The sequence below is a fragment of the Haliotis asinina genome, chromosome 7 (genome assembly GCF_037392515.1).
Source record: "Haliotis asinina isolate JCU_RB_2024 chromosome 7, JCU_Hal_asi_v2, whole genome shotgun sequence".
Taxonomy (NCBI): Eukaryota; Metazoa; Mollusca; class Gastropoda; order Lepetellida; family Haliotidae; genus Haliotis; species Haliotis asinina.
In genome coordinates, this window is record NC_090286.1 from 54,676,482 (window position 1) to 54,695,655 (window position 19,174).

A 19,174-nucleotide genomic window follows, 5' to 3' on the forward strand; every position below is an offset into this window, starting at 1 on the left:
GTCATATTTTGCGACTCAGCTACAACATCGTGTTGTCGTTGAAATTATGTCCTTCATGTCTCATCTTTGTCTGGGACATGTCAAAATCATGTACATCTGTTGCCTTACACTTTGGAGTTTTATACTGTTGACCAATACATATACATGGAACTACAGTATGGAAAATGTCTACTCGGGTCAACGTTTAAGATAATAGAGAAATCAGCTCTATTTGCTTGTCATCTGAATGGAGATCTGCAGTATCGTGAATGTGGCGAAGAAGACAGTGACCTAATCCAGAGTACAATCCTGAACTGGAACGAGGTAGGACTGCACGTGAATGAATGCTAAAAACGTGTATAGACATTGGACTACTCTATTTCCTGAGCTACCTGTCGGCATTAAGGAATTCAGAACACGTGTAGTGTTGAGTGAGTGAGTGAGTGAGTGAGTGAGTGAGTGAATGAATACTTAATGTCACATCGGCAATATTTCAGTCATATCGTGACGGGAAAAAACACTGAAATGGAATTCATGTGTGTTATAAAAAACTGTCAACAAAGGACAGTAAAACTAACTAGGATATCAAGAATGTAAAACTATTAACTATACCTAAAGCAATTTATCTATAGAGGACAATACAATATAAAAATGGGCTATAGATTGCTAACAACTGAAGGTTGATCACCATTCTAGGGACCATGGGGACTTACAGTACTTTTGCTACCTGCAAGGACCCTAGCTACATTTACATCATCCCCTCAGCCGTCAGCAGTCTGGGAACTCTTGCCAAATACAATAATAATACACTTATTCTGCGATTAAAAACCTGGAAATTTAGAATTTACTTCGAATGATTGTGGACTTACGTACCCTCTCAGGAGGACAATAGTTTTACAGTACTTCAGCCCTCCTTGAGGATACAGCCACTAACAAGCACAGTTATGAATTTAAACTTCCAATAATAAATATTTATCTATTTATAATTCAGTTAATAAATATAATTCCTTTAAAAATGAATGATTAAATGAGAACTTGTGTTATTAAAAAGATCCTTCATAGTTCGTGAATTAAAATACTGATCTCTTGTGATGGAATACTCTTTCTTCACAAGGGATGCAAAATGGAGGATCCTCACCTCTAAGCAAATATTTATGTGTATATCTTGTGTGGCCAGTACGACATCGTCGTAAAATAAGCTCTTCAGTCTGGACTGACAACCCAAGTAGGTGTAACCAATATACGGTTTAATTTCATGCAATTTATTTACACCTACCTGGGTGTCCCAATTCTTTTGCATCAGATCATGCTCTTTTTTTGAGAGGTTTCGTGTGCCATGTTTAGTTAAATTTCGTCATCTGAGCTCCCCACCCACCACGCAGTATCACAAGGAAAATGCTAAATGCAAGTGGGTCTCCGACTTGCAGCACCAAGGATACTCAGATGATATACTACAGCGGAAGAATTATAAATTACTAATCCACCAGACTGGCCCTTCAGCCATCGCCTTCTGGCATAAGACTCTAGGCAAAGTTCATATGATCATATTTCACAATACAAAAAATACAGATCAACAGTAGTGCCAAAACAAAAATTCAAACAATTCCAAATCAAATTTGTGCAATGACACATATACAGTCCATGCACAGGGCTTTGGCATTTCCAGCCGATTGGTTCAACCGGGCCTATTCAACCACCTGTCTAGGTGAAGTCAGTGCCAAAGTGGTGTGTTGAGCAATACGAACAAGGTTCCAGGCCCTCAACCACCAGGAGCCCTTCCTCCACCGACACAGGGCCGCAACCCACGGCAAACGGGTTGGTGGACCAAATATGCCCCGTATCCACACGGGAGGTTGGCGAGCAGTACCCACCACGAGGAGGTGGCTCGCCACGGGTGCCACGTGTAGTGTTGAGCTTGACATTGGAGTAAAATCTTTCCTAGATTTATAGTATTATCTTGCTATATAGGATGTATTGTTTCGCTTGCTCATGATGTTAAATCGTGATGTTTTTCTTTCTATATTATATGACATGTGTAAATGTTGTCTTATCAATAAATCGTTAATGCCAGATAATTATCAGTCTCCATTACTTGCTGAAACAGAATTCACTTGGTATAAAAGATGAAATAACACTGAAGAAATTATAAAGGGATTACAAAAAATCAGTAACCTCTGAAGGTCCAGGGTACAATAGACCTTCAGCAACTCATGCTTGAAATAAAAGGCGACTATGCTTGTCGTAAGAAAGGACTAACGGAAGCGTGATCAGGCTCGCTGAACATCGGTTCCCAATAGCGCAGATCCATACTCATGCTGATGATCACTGGATTGTCTGGTCCAGACTCGATCGTTTACAGACCTCCGCCATATAACTGGCATATTGCTGAGTGAGGCGTAAAACTAAACTCACTCCCTAATATCAGTATATATTTTCTTATATATCTCCAGGTGTTTGGTAAACGAATTAGCCCGTCCTGTCATACCGACAGCATGTCTCTCACACAATGTGCATGAAGACATACATTACCCGTCCCTGCACAGAAGTAGATCTAATTGGAAATGTTAGTACATGTCCATATATGTAACAGAAAGTGTAAGTTTCAGACAACACTTAGCCCTTGTCAGAGCAGATTTTGCGGTATCACGCAGAAATGCAGTGTGAGGAGAAAAGGAATCGTGCAATGTGGTAAGATATGATCAAGTTCAATTATACAACACAAAATACTATACGCAGATTAACAATGAAAATTAATTTCACAGGTTTTAGTGATTAGGCTAAATTATCAAACCTCAATCTCTTCGGAAGGTGAACGTACATATCAAACAGTGCTTCGTGCATTAGAAAAATGAAAAATCATAGAATTCCTGGCTACACAGCTGAATTCTTAAAATTATTTGGGGTGGATCTCCATAAATGCATAAATGCATAAATGCATATAAAACAGGATCCTTACCTGTATCTAAAAAAGCAAGGCTTGATAACTTGCATACCAAAAGAAGATAAATGTAGAATATGTTTGAAAAACTGTCTCCATTTTTAACACAACCTGTACGCTAGCAGCAGCTCCTCTTCCTAAAAGGTTAAAACCAATTCTGCCATCAATTATTCATGATGATGAAAAAGGATTTGTGGAAGACAGATATATAAGTTGAAGAAAATAGGCACACAGGGAAGTACAGAATTTCACCAAACACCAGGCTTACAATTACTGATTGATTTTGAAAAATGTATTTGATTCGTTAGGAAGAAAATCTATGCAAAATATTGTGAACTTTTTTAACTTTTTCAACCTTGGGGTAGGCATTCAACATTGGGTAAACATGTTTGGCAGAAGCTGAGTCTAGAGTTTTGGTAATTTGGTTTGTAATCCACTGTACAGTGTCACAAGATGTGGTCGCCATGGAGACCAAGTATATATTATAATAGTAAGGTGAAAGGAATTGGTAGATGACCTGATGGTGACCACATGAGTAGGTGCATACACCCAGTATCGGGTACAGAAACGTGCAGTAAACTTACTGTGCAGTAAACAATACTGTAACTATATGTGCCAGTCCACCGAGCTGTGAATGGGTACCTCGTAAGGATAGGAGAGCCACAATAACTCGGTGAGATAAGTTGAGAGCAAGAGATGTATGATCCTCAATGAGTTGAGATTGAAAACACGATGGGCCGTTGTGATAGACATCCAATGATCGAGGGAAAAGCAAAGCGCCAAAGCAGTTGTACTGGATGGCGGCGTATAGTACAATAACAATTGATAATTGATAATAATCATCTGTCCTTAAGGGCTGCAAATTTGTGACGGAAGAGGAGGTAATCACTGCTGGTGAGTTTACAGGGTTATTTGACAAAGGTTTTCAGATGGGTTAAATGTGCTGGAGAGACCGAGGAATAAATACCTTAAAGTGAAGGGTGGAGGTGGGTGGGGGTTTTGGGGTTGTTTATAAAAAGTAGAATAATTTTGGTACAGATCGAGGCCAGAGATTATGGACGCACATAGTATCTCCCTGTCTTTTTATATAACATTGTGAGAATTCACAATTATCTCTGGAAATAGTTCACAGCGTGTGTCTATCAGAAAAAGTTGTTACTTTCAATGCAAAAAAGGTTTCTCAATGCAGAAAACAACTAAAAAAGGAAACAAACGAAACCATTTGGTATCTATTTATACTCGAATGTTTAAATTCTTTGATTGCCATTTAGAGGGGTGTGTGATGGACAACGGGATACATTCTATGGATACAGAAATTCTTATGGCATCTTATGGCAGTTATCTTTGTTATAATTTACTTGTTTTTTTATCGTATTGGCATCAGGATGGAAAACCAGAATTGAAATCAACTGAGGTCTGTATTGTAATTAAAACAAAAATGTTTGTGCAGCACTTCACTGACTTTTTAATTAACACCATGCCAATGTTTTTATATCATTGAGCTTTTTTCTTCCAAATAGAGGAATTTCTAATCAATATTGCAAAGGATAAAACAGCAGCTGCAAGTTCGAAATGGCCAGGTGACGCGATGCCGCCAAGTGTTGCTGTGGACGATGGTGTCAACGCACTCTGGACATCAGGCTCCTGTTTTGCTACTGATAACGGGATTTGTCTCCCTGGTGGCAGGTGGACCTTCAGGACACCTATACGGTGGTGGAAGTTCATGTCTCCAGCAGAGTAGATTACAGACGTAATAAACGTTTGTTTGTTCGATCTTAATGATACTGAGATAAAGCTGTTTAGTATATCTTGGCCCAAAGGGAAAAATGAATGTCAGTTAAGTAAATGATTTCCATGGTAATAAAATGATTGTTCCTTCAATAATTTCATAACAAATATTATTAATATTTTGCACATATTATAATAGAACATACTTAATAGTTGTCAGGTGTCGCAGTACTTTAGTCCCACGGAAGCTCCTGGGGTATTTGTATTTAGTCGCAAAATGGCTACACTTTGCATGTTGAATAGTCTATCGAGATAGTTGTGTTTCAGCTGAACGACTCCACGACTTTAGAGTTGACGTGCACCAAGGTGACCCTCTTGCAAACCCTAATGTCAGCCGACAACTGTGTTATATGTACAATGGATCTGTGACAGAGCCTGGCGAGACAGTTGCCTTACAGTGTACTTCAAGCGTTACTGGCCGCAACACGAGACTCAGTGGAAAGAAAACCATTGACAGCTATGATGTTCTGCAGTTTTGTGAATTCCGGGTCTTTGGCTTCAAGCCTTTGCGATGGTATGTGTTGAAAAATGATACAAATATGATGCGTATTTATTAGTGGTGCTGTTTAGTATGTTCTCACTCGGGTGTTAATGCAGGAGTTTTGTCATTCGACTACCTAAGTGCCTTGGAGTTTCATTTTTTTTACAATATAAATTGTCTATAGAAATCATTATTAGTGAAATCATAGAGATACAGACAACTCACGAATCCTTGCTCACATGACGATCGCCCTTTCCTTAGGATCGACCTATTGAAATACATATTAGAATCAGAGTCTATATGGTGTACAGAAGTTGATACGTGTTCACTTGTTACCACTTTCAGAACACACCACTGCACAGTTTGCAATCAGGAATGTATAAACGTTCATTTGTTCAAACAAGTTTAATGTGGAAAACTATGCTGGGTCAACAGGAACCCCAGTGACGACTATAGAAGATATTACACCACGTTCTTGTTCGCTGTCTTTATTTTGCTATTTCATGTTGACATGTTGACCGCAATGACTGGTACAAGCTGACAAGAAAAGGAAATACCTAATAAGTGGAGAAATATACTTATATATATACACACACACACACACACACACACACACACACACACACACACACACATATATATATATATATATATATATATATATATATATATATATATAAACTTGAAGTAGCAATGCTTAATTATGTTTACATTCAACCAGTAAATGTTCCCGTTGAAAGCCATGTGCTTTTAGCTGTTACACTGTCCGGATTTTAAGGTACATTCTGTTTACACATTAAAGAGCGAATCATGTTACAATGAATCACTCCCAACTACATTTGAATGTACATGCACTAAACAAGGACAAGTACATTTTACTTACACATCTTTGGGCATCACTATCTCTATACAGCTTAAATTTTACACCGCAGCACCAACCCAACCTTTCTGGTGTCGTGTCATTTTTTCCCGTTCTCTCCCTATTAACCGGACCATAAAGAACAAAATCTCTACCTGAGAATGTTAAAGAAACGCTCATAAATGTAAATGAAACATGAGCTCACAGGTCGCTCAAAAACGTCAAAGCCAATTAACTTCTCTGCAGCATACAAAGTGATGAGACTACCTGTTAAAACTCGACCAGATATGAAACTCATTCTCATTCTCATTCACATATGTGGGTCGATGCACGAGACTTATTTTGTGAAAGGTCTTCTTTTTATAACATGTTCCTCTTCCAGGTGATATAAAATACACTACACATGAAACTATCTGAAATATTTTATGAAATGATGTTGTAACATCATATTGATCATGATATTTTGTAAACTATCCGGAGTTGAACTTTGAGAAAGTTCTTTTTCTATCTATTTGTTGGGAATTAAGAGATTAACCACTTGACGTAAACCAGTTCACTCACTCACTCATTCACTCACCGCACAGTACAGTACAGTACAGTAGAGTACAGTAGAGTACAGTACAGAACATGGTACTTTTGTTGAGTCCCGGGTGCTGAGAAAGTGTTATTTCAAACATAACATATGTCATATGTGACCACTTTCTTTAGAGAGTTGGATACAAAATGTTTATTCAAGATGTGTTTTTATCAATATATTTCAGTACTGATGTGAAATAAAGCAGGAAAATCAACTTTCAAGGCAGCATGCAAGATTTGACACATGAACTTCTAAAAAGAGGAATTTTATAAAAAATATTGATTCATCAATGAAAAATAAAAAGATTTTACTAATAGCAAGATTCTTGTTATAAATGGATTTTGACATAGTAAATTTACACTGGAATAATACTGTAATATAATTAAAAAAATATGTTACATCCTCTCAAACCACCACACCCAAATAGAATTTGATAAGATAACTCTTGTCCAGGTTCACCTCGGGATAAATGATCGTGTGGCCAAAACATCATGTAGTATGATTAGAAGCAAGATATAGGGAAATAACTGCCTAACATAAATACGCAGTCATACGCGTATTTACTGTCACAAACCCCTGAAGATCCGGGTTAGAACAGGTCTTCAACAACCCATGTTTGCCACAAAAGGCGACTTTGCTAGTCATGAGAGGTGACTAACGGGATTGCGTGGTCAGACTAGCTGACTTGGTTGACATGTCATCGGTTCCCAGTAGCGCAGATCGATGCGCGTGCTGTTAATATCTGAACTGTCTGGTACAGACTCGATTGTTTGCAGACCGCCACCATATAGCTGGAATAATGCTGAGTGCGGCGTAAAACTAAACTCACTCACTCCTACTGTCACATCTCGTCGCATACGGTATGCGCACAAACCACAACGTCCAAACCCTTTCAAGCATTGCGTATTCATACGATCCCTCAGGCATGGTGTAATTCAAGGTACGCTACTCGTGTTTATGTCTTTTAAGCCGCTTCAGCGAAACATTTCTGGGAAGGTCTTTATATCATGCTTGCTCTAGGAAGAGGAAGCAAGGAAAACATGACCAGCAGTTACTTGTAAAACTGCATATTAATTTCATAGACATTATATAAACTTGATGATACATGGACCTGAAATAACTTGTTGATATCAAAATGTGTGTTAAATGAATGTGGACATAATTATTCATGGAACAAACATAGAGAATGTTTGAGCATAAGTCAAACACCTAAAGAGTGTGTACTTTCAAAAAAAACTTCCTTTTGTAGATAGGCTTCTCTAATACCATATTTACACAGTAACCTATCTTTTAATACCAATCGTACAAAATACAAAATTATTTTTTTTTTTTTTGGTAATGTAAATGTCAGTATGCACATATTTCTCTTTTTAGTAGGTTCGGTTAACATTGATATTATACGAAATCTGTATATATATTCATCAAGCCCTCAGTTAGGATTAAGTTTATTCTGTATGCAGCCTCTTCCTTGACTGTTACCTACCTATCCATAAACCATCCATCTCACTCGTGGATGAAAACAGACTAAGGACGCTAATTGGGAAAGAACTTGACTTTGGAACTCCGGCCGATCATCAATGATTTCGTGCACTAACACTCAGTAATGAGAATAAGCACAATGTTTAATGTTAAATGTTATGGATAATAAAGTAATGTAATTACACTGAGAGCGACATTTTAGAAAACAAAATCATTTACAAGTGAATAAAGATAATATAATAATATAATGATACATGACATCGAAGAAATAAGACCTAGTAAGCAGATATAAAAACACGGTATAATGACGAGGTGGGGGGACTAACTTATGCACTACATTTCATGCTCTGCCTCGCAACGTTTACCTATTTTGCAATATTTATTTATCAAAAGCAGCACGTAAAAGAGCTAGTAAAATCCTACACAACTGCTTCGTCGAATAGGCACAATATTTTTGTGTGTCAGTATGTTATATAATTAACATACTTCCAGTTGATCCCACGTGTCTATAGGGTGTACTGTTAGAAGACAATTTGCTGCACTGATCCGACTGAAACATCTTCTGACTAATCTGGTTACCAGTTCGGCGTGCGTGTTGAGACTGAGCCTGAAGTGATAAAAACACACAATTATTACATTAGGTCCCGTACAATCCATATGTAAGTCTGATCTCTTGGGTTTATGGGTGACTATGTCGTCAATGACGCGGTAATTCGTGCGGAGTTTCATTCCTTGCTCAAGCCAAATATACAAAATTACAGGGTTGTCAGTGTTTGAGGAGTCGGCAATATTCCAGCTATTTGGTGGCGGTCTGTAAATAATCGAGTCCGGACCAGACAATCCAGTGGTGAACAGCATGAGCTTCGATCTGCGCTATTGGGAACCGTTGACACGTGTTAACCAAGTCAGCGAGCTTGATCAACTGATCAACTGTTTTATGTCCCACCCAGCAATATTCCAGCTATATGCTTGTATATAATCGAGTCTGAACCAGTCGGTTTAGTGATCAACATCACGAGCATCGTTCTACGGGGTTGCGATGACATACTTCAACCAAGTCAGTGAATCTGACCACTCAATCCCGTTAGTCGCCTTTTACGACAAGCATGGGTTGCTGAAGATCAGTTCTGACCGAATCTTCATGGGTCTAATGTTTTTTCCCCAGATGTGCCTGAGATGTGTCTGAGACCTTCATCAGTTCGGCCTTCCTGCAACACTGAGCTGACACGCTCAGATACAACTTTGTCAATACGTAAATCAACGTTTAAGAACACGTTTGAGCATCAAACTAACGTGGCTTCATTTGGTTCAACATTGATGAAAGAAATGTGATCCAGTGAAATTTCTCCAGTCCTGAGAGTACAATGGCGAAAGGCTTTATGTAGGTTAGTGGGTATTGATTATCGTTTAATTTGCTATGAAGGTAGCCGTTCCAGAAAGTAAGTGCGGTGATGTTAGCGACTGTTTTATCATGTCCCGTTTCACTGCTATTCTTGTATATGCTTATGGACTTACGGTAACACCAGCTGCCGTTGAGTCTGAATCCACTGCAACATGTTTTCACTTGTCTGTAACATGTATTCAGTCTGTACCTGAAACACAAGTAACTCGCACTCGTACAACATTGTCGTCAAGGAAACGGGAACATCGGATGCAATTTATGGAGAGAGAGAGAGAGAGAGAGAGAGAGAGAGAGAGAGAGAGAGAGAGAGAGAGAGAGAGAGAGAGAGAGAGAGAGAGCGACGTATGTAAGTTACCGTGAGCATCGCTGCCATCCCCAGAACCCACAGCAGATAGTGTATCGGCCTCTACACGTGTATGTCTGTGTGTCCAGGCATGCAGGACCGGAGCTGCTTGTTGGGGATGAACATCCACCACATGGTTCTGAAAGACACGATCGTTGCTGATACAAAAAGTAATCCTTTACAGCTATCGCTCCTGTATCACTTTCAAATAACTCATAACGCTCACTGGCTTGATAACAGTGTAAGGACCAACAACTGAAACATTAGTCTCACTGTGATAAATAAGTTGTTCGTCGACGTATGGTTATCTTTTGCTCCTACTTCTAAATGACTGCCAAAAAAGTCAGAATGTCCAAAACTGTAATAGGCATTGCAGTTTTAACAGCATATGTAGTATAATTAACATATGGAAATGAATCAGTTGTAATAAAGTATAAAGTAAATCAGAAGATGTTCAATGATTACCGATATGGTACGTTTTCAAGTATAAGTCTATATATTAGTTGTGGTACTGTCACTATTTGAAGACAAAATGCCATTTGGAAAGTGGTCAAATATAACATATTTTATGTTCGGGATTACACTTTCTTGTACAGTACATATTCTGGTACTTAGGTTGAGTGAAATGGCATTGTATATTCATAGTTTTTGGCTTGGGGAGTCGTTCCAATTTACATTTATCAGAGGGGTACAACACTGATGAAATGACTGGCAGTCAAGACTACCGGTTCTCCGACTTTTTTCTCCATTTTTGCTGGCGATTTGGTGCTTGACTTTGAGGGTGTAGACTCGAATCCCAGATGAGAATCAACCCAAGAAAAGTACCTTCCCAAACAAAAAGTGTAATCCTAAATATAACACGTCACTGTCAACATTCCTGACCGTTCCAACACTCAGTCAGAAGCTCAACATATTGGCCCCGAACGACGATTTGAGTCTGTTCCAATCCTCTATCGGCATGGACTTTCTATGGATGTTTTTCGTGAATCCTGATTACTAACCAATCTTGTATTCCAGAGAGAAACCGCCTCGCCTGTATCCTGTATCTGTTCTCATCAGTATCAACATCTCACTTCCATGGGACTTGAAATACCTTGTAGGCATCGAATAACAACAGTACCTGTAGCAAGAATGCATAGTGAATTTTCTTCAGTGAGTGAGTTTAGTTTTACGCCGCAGCTAGCAATATTCCACCCATATGGCGGCGGTCTGTAAATAATCGAGTCTAGACCAGACAATCCAGTGATCAACAACAGGAGCATCGATCTGCGTAATCGGGAACCGATGACATGTGTCAACCAAGTCAGCGAGTCTAGCCACCCGATCACGTTATCGCTACGGCAAGCATGGGTTTCTGAAGGTCAATATTCTAACTCGGGCCTTCAGGGCCATTTCAGAAAATCACGAGAAGTCTGTTTGTTGTAATAAATGTAGAAACCACAAACCTTGGTCCTGCTCTGGCGAGATCAGTGTGTCTCACTTCCACATACTCTTTGCAGGGCCTGTGGCATGGGAATGAGAACTGTCCTTTGAACCTCATCGTTATTCTCTTTGAACTTCGAAACACCTAAAATGAAAGGTCATAGGTGATTCTTAGAATGGAAAAAAGGGGGAAAAATATGGACAGGTCACACCATAGAGGACCCGTGAAGATCTCCGGGTAGAATAGACCTTCAGAAACCCATGCTTGCCATAAAAGGCGACTATACTTGTCGTAAGAGGCGACTAACGGGATCGGGTGGTCAGACTCGCTGACTTGGTTGACACATGTCATCGGTTCCCAATTGCGCAGATCTGTGCGCATGTTGTTGATCATTGGATTGTCTGGTACAGAGTCGATTGTTTACAGACCGCCGCTATATAGCTGGAGTGTTGCTGAGTGCGGCGTAAAACTACACGCACTCACTCACTCACACCATAGAGTTACTCTAAAATAGTTACTGATACACTGGCGCATGCCTCTCCATCAGCCTAAGGGAAGCTACCAGAGTTTGCAGATATTGTTTTTGACGGTCACTTTTACGTTGGTGAAATGGGGTAAACTGGACAAAGCGTCAGTCAATTCATGATGACAAGCATTCTAAACATCGCTTACCTTTATTCTCCAAGTGCATTCGGAATTCGCTGGATACGTTGTCACTCCATAGTTTGGAGACTTAAGTGTCTGCCATTGTGAAGACGCATAAAGATACTTATTCCCACACGAAGCTGAAACAAAAACGGATTGTAGATCTATATGACCATACGTAAAGTGAAAGAGGGATATACATAACACAGCAGTCACCTGTATCACAAAGACCTGAAAATACGCGAATCAGCACCAGACACAATACAGACTGAGAACATGAAAAACTATTCACGCCACGACATATAAAGATGCGGATAAGAAGTGGTCTTCAGAAACCAATGCTTGTAAAGGGCGACAAACAGGATCGGGTGGTAGATCGATCCTCATGATGCTCGTCACTGGATTTTCTGGTCCAGACTCGATCTTTTACACATCGCCGCCATGGATACGTAGCTGGGCGTGACATTACACAACAACCAAACCATTGCAAAGCAAATGAAACAAGCTGAATCAAAGTCGTTACGACAGTTACCATTGCTTTTATGATACATTAGACTTCACAGTAACCGTCACTGTGAACATAAGATGTCAAGATCTTAAAGTAACATTACCGGTTATGTTTTACTCAATAATTATTTAATCCTTATGGTTTTATTATTTAACTACCCGTTATCTGCAACGATAAACTGCACGTGAATGATAAAGCGTTACCTCCCTTCCCTGGTTTCACAGATGTGCAGCATGTCCCACTAAGTCCATCTGGGCACTTGCATCGGTTGCAGTTATTTGGATCTCTGTAACCTTCATGACTGCACGCTCGCCATAACAATCCCCTAGACCCACAGGTTGCTGTTCAAATAAAGACAGACTGTACTGGTGACGTGTTGCAGTACTATAGGTAAAATGACAGTACTGTTGGTTAATAACTGTTGCGCAAACAGGATTGTGCAACAAGGAGAAAATGTCTTCCTATTGTGCGCAAAGCTATCAAAAGCTGGCAACTTCCCTCGTTTCTGTTCGAAAAATATTTTAAATATCAAAATACAATACAACTAGCATCAAAGGTAGACAGACATTTCCTCAGAGGTTTGGGCTCTCAGATTTTCAACCTCATATTAAACAATTACATACAACAAAATTATTTAATTCAACATTTTAATCGCGACCTTTGGCTTATCGTTTTCGATTTCATTACCAGTAGCCCTGTCTTCATCACCATTACACACGTCTTCGCCTCCATTACGGTTCAGCGATAGAACGGGAGGTAATTCTGAATACATTTGTTGAACTAAATGTCCACCATATGGAATACTTGCCGAGTTACCTCCCCTGTTTCATTCGCCCAACTATGTCAGAGGTAAATAAATGTTTCACACGTTCTGACAGTATTGCCGACAGATAAGAAATTAATCTCCAGCAGTTTCATTGTAAAATTAGGCAATTCTCAGGCTTATTTTTATTCCTAACATTCCGTTAAACCCGAAGCCGGCAGGGGTAATGGAGGCGAGGAACGATTTGACATGCCACGAGTGGTGCTTAAAATGTTGAATTAAATATCTTGTACGTGAATAATTATTACATATGAGGAAATCTGAGAGCACAACTTTATAAGGGATGCCTATGAGGGGATGGGTTTCTACCTTTGGTGGTAACGAAAAATATTTTTCGAACGGAATCGAGTGAAGTACGTTGCCAGCCTTTGCTTGCGTCTCTGGCACACAGACAGAATAGTCATTTATCTCTTTGCTGCGCAGCCCTATTCGCGTTAAAGTTTGCCTATGGTTTAATTAAAGATAGGCCAGTTTGCCATGCAAAATTATTACTCGTTATCACTTTTTTGAATACAACTCAATTCTAACCCCTGCGATCAAGTGCAAAGTGATAAGAGACGTTTATGACAGTCTATATATTACCTTGTCTTGGAACAAAAAAACCCGGGAAATTAAACAAGATATAGTTTCGGCTGAGGGTGTATAATAGCATTTTGACATACACTGGCAATAAATCAAATTCGCAAGTTTGACATCGTAGAAAGAAAGACCGCTCCCGGTACCCAATGTCCTTTCCATATCGTTTTCCATGGCTGTGATTGTTGGTTCGTTGTTCTTGCTGAATGCCTTGACAGAAACATTTCAGAATGAAATACAATTATATTGTATCCACAGAAAACAGAACAGGCCCTATGAGTGTTATTATCTTACAAGATAGAATGTTTGCTCAGAATGATTTTCAACACAAACAATCACTGAAGATTGAAAGCATGAGTTTACTTTTTACTTAATGCATGCATGCACGCATGCACACACGCATATTACATATACACATGAACACATATTTATATAATTATACTATGCACACACAGACGTACACACACACAAACACATACACACACAAACACACACGTACACACACACATACACACACATACATACATACATACATACATACATACATACATACATACATACATACATACATACATACATACATACATACATACATACATACATACATACATACATACATACATACATACACAATGTGAACATTTAATATATGAATACCTTCGTATTGTAGTGCATTACGGACGAATAGTCGTATGGTATTCCTACTGATCGAGCACGTTGCCATGACTCCCTGACGAAGTTGTGACTTTTGCCAGTCTTGATGTTTTGAAAGAGAACTCGGACATACATGTCTCGGTCTGGTCTTTCCTGTTCGTGCCAGAACCCCAACGCGTGACCTATTTCGTGGGCTACGATACCCTTCTGTGCGAACAAAAATGTCATTACCGTATGTTTGCATCAACAGCGAGGTAGTTACAATGCTCACCCTCTTAATCACGATTTATTATTATTGCGTGACACATGTATAAAGAGTGGAATTCCACCTACTGTGTCGCAACCTGTACCAATTGATATTGTCTGGCCATTTCCGTGCCTGCCTATATAGGAACTGCAACTGAAACGATATATAAATGATAATCTCTTTACAACATCACAGCGACAATACTGATTAACCTGCTTAAAACGAACCAGTGCCAAGTGTTCCAAATTTAAGCCAACACAAGTCTGTCCACTGATGTGCGATAAGAAGCGCGAGAAATGAAGAAAAGAGTAAAGATTATTGTGTATTTGTATGAGGTTCCAACTTCTTGGAATACAGGTTTGGGTACACACATTTCTATATTTATAATGTACGTAAATTCTGAGAAAAGAGTAAGTGTTTTATTAAACGAGTATACGCACGCACGCTCACATATTTCGCTTTAATCTTTAACGCAACGCTAGCTCCACTTTATGTCACATCAGTAGGGTGATCATACTTTGCATGAAGTCATCATTTAACATACCCTTTGTTTTTCCTGAATATTAGATGTGGACCATAATATGATGTGACTTCCACAAAATTTAAACACGTCTCGTCTTCCCAATGCCGGATGGCAGCTCGGATGGCATTCTTTCCTGATCCATCTGAAAACGTATGGAATACATTTAGAGAGCAAGAATACGACATGACATCTAAGATTAGTCGTGGGGAAGTGAATTGGACACATTGAAACGTATTGTTATGAACTGACATCTAAATAAAACAAATATAGTATGTGAGATTCATAATTTTCTGCGATATAATTACATGAATCAAAATCTGAGCTGATGACGTATTGGATGGTTGTGGGCCATTGTCTGCTCAGCATGGTCTTCCGTTTGCGTCTTGTACTGTTAAAACCACTTTCATGAGATTTTTTTGGAAGGTTATGGTCACGTGTTTCTTGAGTCATATCCCTGTCCATTTCGTCCACATCCTCTTTTGTGAGCACAATGTCGTCCTGAGCGTCAAATATGTCTTCCAAGGCTAAAGTTTTCTAAAATTGAAATACAATGATTGTTTCAGTTTTCAAACTGCCATACTTAGAAATCAGAATGATTAGAAGAAGTATATATTCATGTAGCCGTCATGTAGGAAGTTATGATCTAGTCATGACAACATTCTCTGGTTGTAGCCAAAACTCAACGCTATAGATCGAACAACACAGACTCATCATCTGCACCATGTGAACGCACTTCATAAACTCTACGGTATATATAACTGAAGCACAGCTAATCGTTTCATAAAAACCATTCACAGATGATGTAAATGTACTTCGCAGGTTCAGATAATACATATTGTCTAAGATATCAAGCTATTGTGTACATATTAGATGTTATTCATAACACAAAAGTCACAAATTTAGACCAAGGGTCCATGGTTAAATTTGTGAAAGGTCTTTGGATAGTCTTGAAGGGATAGTCTTACCAATGTCTTATTGAGTTTATCTGCAAACTTCTTTTCTATGCCTGCCAACCTAGCTGCGATGTACATTTTGTCTGGCAGACTGTCATCCCCCAAAATGCTTTGAAGTGACATCTGAAATATTGGCAATATGATAAAGCAGACACCAGTTGTTTCTAGATGTTTTGGCGTTGTACAATAGATGTTTGGTATACATCAATCCACGAATTACATGTTGGGCACATGCAAGCATTTAATGTTTATGTTCCTGAGAGGTCTATGATTTTGAACAACATAAAGTACGGCGTCCCTCAGCATTATCAGACTGTCGCTCCATTCTAATGTGTTTTGTGAGAGACCTTAGTTTTACGCGTTCATTCTCTTCCCACAGATTCCAACGAATCTCTGGTCTAATACTGCCACATTTCCCGGTTCTTGTAAAATCCCAAGCTGCAAAAACCGCGAATTATCTCTTTTCTTTCCATTCAATCAGACCATTAGTTAGATCGACATAAATCCGACTTGACTAATACAAGCAAATTTGGGGTCACAAATATCCCTCCTCTGTCGGGGACTTATGATGACTGACATTTGATGACTATTGTCCCCCATGACCCGATGAATTCTTTCTAGAAGAAACGTTTGCGCATCGCTGAGGGGAAGAGGTTCTAGTTTTCCCCAAGCACATGGAGGTTTACTGAGGTTTTGCGACTGATCACTTTTGAAACAACGCCGCTGTTTGCATGACTCAATCTGATTGTAACCAATCACGAATCCTGGACAGTCGCATCAAGAAAGGCCGTATTAGAACTGTCACAGTTGTTCGTAGGAAGCTATCACAAGTAACCTCTGTGGGAAAAGAATGGATGAAGGTCTGTAAATAATGGATTCTGGAGCACACAACAACGCAACAGGCAACCGATGTCATATATCAACCAACTCAGAGAGACCACCTGGTCCCGTTTGTCGTCTCTTACGACTCACCTGGGCTACTGAAGTTCAATTCTAACCAGTATCTTCATTGGTCTAAGGGGTTTTACAGATGTGCCTACACAAAGCCTGACTGCTATAGCGATTTTTCTGGTTGACAGTCACTAACGTATATGGACCCCAAAAGCTGAACCTTTTGGATCCTTTTGTTAAAAATTTCAAAAGTAGTAATGCCAAAATTGCAATAGCTATAAAAAAAAAAACTCACCGCGTTGGATTCATCAACTGTGAATGCAGACAGGTTTATAGTCTGGTTGGCAAGTGTGAGCTGAACGTTGCCGGTGGCTTTCAGTAGAGTCGAGAAGTTGAACGTTTTCCCCAGAAGTTTCCTAACACCAGAACCCATCGTCGGAGACACAACAGTAATTTCATCTTCTGTCCTCGACTTTGGGATAGATGTTTTCTCATCTTCAGAAGTAGGTTTCTTGGTGGTTAGCTCATCTTCAGCTCCAAAAGTGGGCTTCCCCGTTGAAGGAGTGTTGGCTAGATCATCTTCAGAAGTGGGTTTCCCCGTTGAAGGAGTGTTGGCTAGCTCATCTTCAGAAGTAGGTTTCCCCGTTGAAGGAGTGTTGGCTAGATCATCTTCAGAAGTAAGTTTCCCCGTTGAAGGAGAGTTGGCTAGCTCATCTTCAGACGTGGGTTTCCCCGTTGAAGGAGTGTTGGCTAGATCATCTTCAGAAGTGGGTTTCCCCGTTGAAGGAGTGTTGGCTAGCTCATCTTCAGAAGTAGGTTTCCCCGTTGAAGGAGTGTTGGCTAGATCATCTTCAGAAGTAGGTTTCCCCGTTGAAGGAGTGTTGGCTAGCTCATCTTCAGACGTGGGTTTCCCCGTTGAAGGAGTGTTGGCTAGCTCATCTTCAGACGTGGGTTTCCCCGTTGAAGGAGTGTTGGCTAGATCATCTTCAGAAGTGGGTTTCCCCGTTGAAGGAGTGTTGGCTAGCTCATCTTCAGAAGTAGGTTTCCCCGTTGAAGGAGTGTTGGCTAGATCATCTTCAGAAGTAGGTTTCCCCGTTGAAGGAGTGTTGGCTAGCTCATCTTCAGACGTGGGTTTCCCCGTTGAAGGAGTGTTGGCTAGCTCATCTTCAGAAGTAGGTTTCCCCGTTGAAGGAGTGTTGGCTAGATCATCTTCAGAAGTAGGTTTCCCCGTTGAAGGAGTGTTGGCTAGCTCATCTTCAGAAGTGGGTTTACCAGTTAAAGGAGTGTTGGCTAGCTCATCTTCAGAAGTAGGTTTCCCCGTTGAAGGAGTGTTGGCTAGATCATCTTCAGAAGTAGGTTTCCCCGTTGAAGGAGTGTTGGCTAGATCATCTTCAGAAGTAGGTTTCCCTGTTGAAGGAGAGTTGGCTAGCTCATCTTCAGAAGTAGGCTTCTCTGTTGAAGGAGTGTTGGCTAGATCATCTTCAGAAGTAGGTTTCCCCGTTGAAGGAGTGTTGGCTAGATCATCTTCAGAAGTAGGTTTCCCTGTTGAAGGAGAGTTGGCTAGCTCATCTTCAGAAGTAGGCTTCTCTGTTGAAGGAGTGTTGGCTAGATCATCTTCAGAAGTAGATTTTCCTGATGAAGGAGCGTTGGCTAGCTCATCTTCAGATGTAGGCTTCCCTGTTGAAGGAGTGATGGCTAGCTCATCTTCAGAAGTAGGTTTCCACGTTGAAGGACTGTTGGCTAGCTCATCCTCAGAAGTAGGCTTCCCTGTTGAAGGAGTGTATACTGATAACATGATAGTTGAGGTACTCCGTGAAGCGTGGTTGCTGTTGTAACCGTGTACATTGACTTCTCCATTTGCTGAAAAATACGTCAGGAGAAATAGAAAGAACACTGTTAGACAAACCACCTGCATTGCTAAGGATCTAGCTGTACATCAGTTACAAGCTACATTTATATACACTACCAGATCAGGATAGGTATGTTTGACGTTCACTATTCTGAATGGTTGATAGTGGCTGGACTGTAAAGAATACTAATTGAAGTCAGAACACTCCTTATAAAGTATATGATACCATATATTGA

General features: G+C 39.9%; 1 protein-coding gene and 1 pseudogene across 1 annotated transcript; one reads left to right on the forward strand and one right to left on the reverse strand.

Moving 5' to 3' along the window:
• Positions 1–144: 144 nt before the first annotated feature.
• LOC137292079 (fucolectin-1-like) lies at positions 145–6,431 on the forward strand (annotated as a pseudogene).
• A 1,242-nt stretch (positions 6,432–7,673) lies between these two features.
• LOC137291728 (uncharacterized) lies at positions 7,674–18,990 on the reverse strand. The gene is made up of 14 exons (XM_067823204.1): positions 17,385–18,990; positions 16,211–16,321; positions 15,551–15,779; positions 15,267–15,387; positions 14,809–14,875; positions 14,479–14,682; positions 13,908–14,031; positions 12,626–12,763; positions 11,942–12,054; positions 11,292–11,413; positions 10,848–10,966; positions 9,859–9,985; positions 9,617–9,693; positions 7,674–8,708 (listed from the first exon to the last, which is right to left on the reverse strand). Exons 1-14 carry the CDS (start codon positions 18,882–18,884, stop codon positions 8,677–8,679), a joined length of 3,084 nt encoding a protein of 1,027 aa, XP_067679305.1. The 5' UTR covers positions 18,885–18,990; the 3' UTR covers positions 7,674–8,676.
• Between the last annotated feature and the right edge of the window lie 184 nt (positions 18,991–19,174).

What these genes read in the sequence shown, in the direction of transcription:
- LOC137291728 (XM_067823204.1), bottom strand. Translation starts at nt 18,884, where the DNA reads ATGTTATCAGTATACACTCCTTCAACAGGGAAGCCTACTTCTGAGGAT. An exon ending in CAGCTCAGATTTTGATTCAT is followed by an intron (nt 15,388 to 15,550) that starts GTAATTATATCG and finishes ATACGTTTTCAG; the next exon opens with ATGGATCAGGAAAGAATGCC. An exon ending in CTCGCCAGAGCAGGACCAAG is followed by an intron (nt 10,967 to 11,291) that starts GTTTGTGGTTTC and finishes TTCTTGCTACAG; the next exon opens with GTACTGTTGTTATTCGATGC.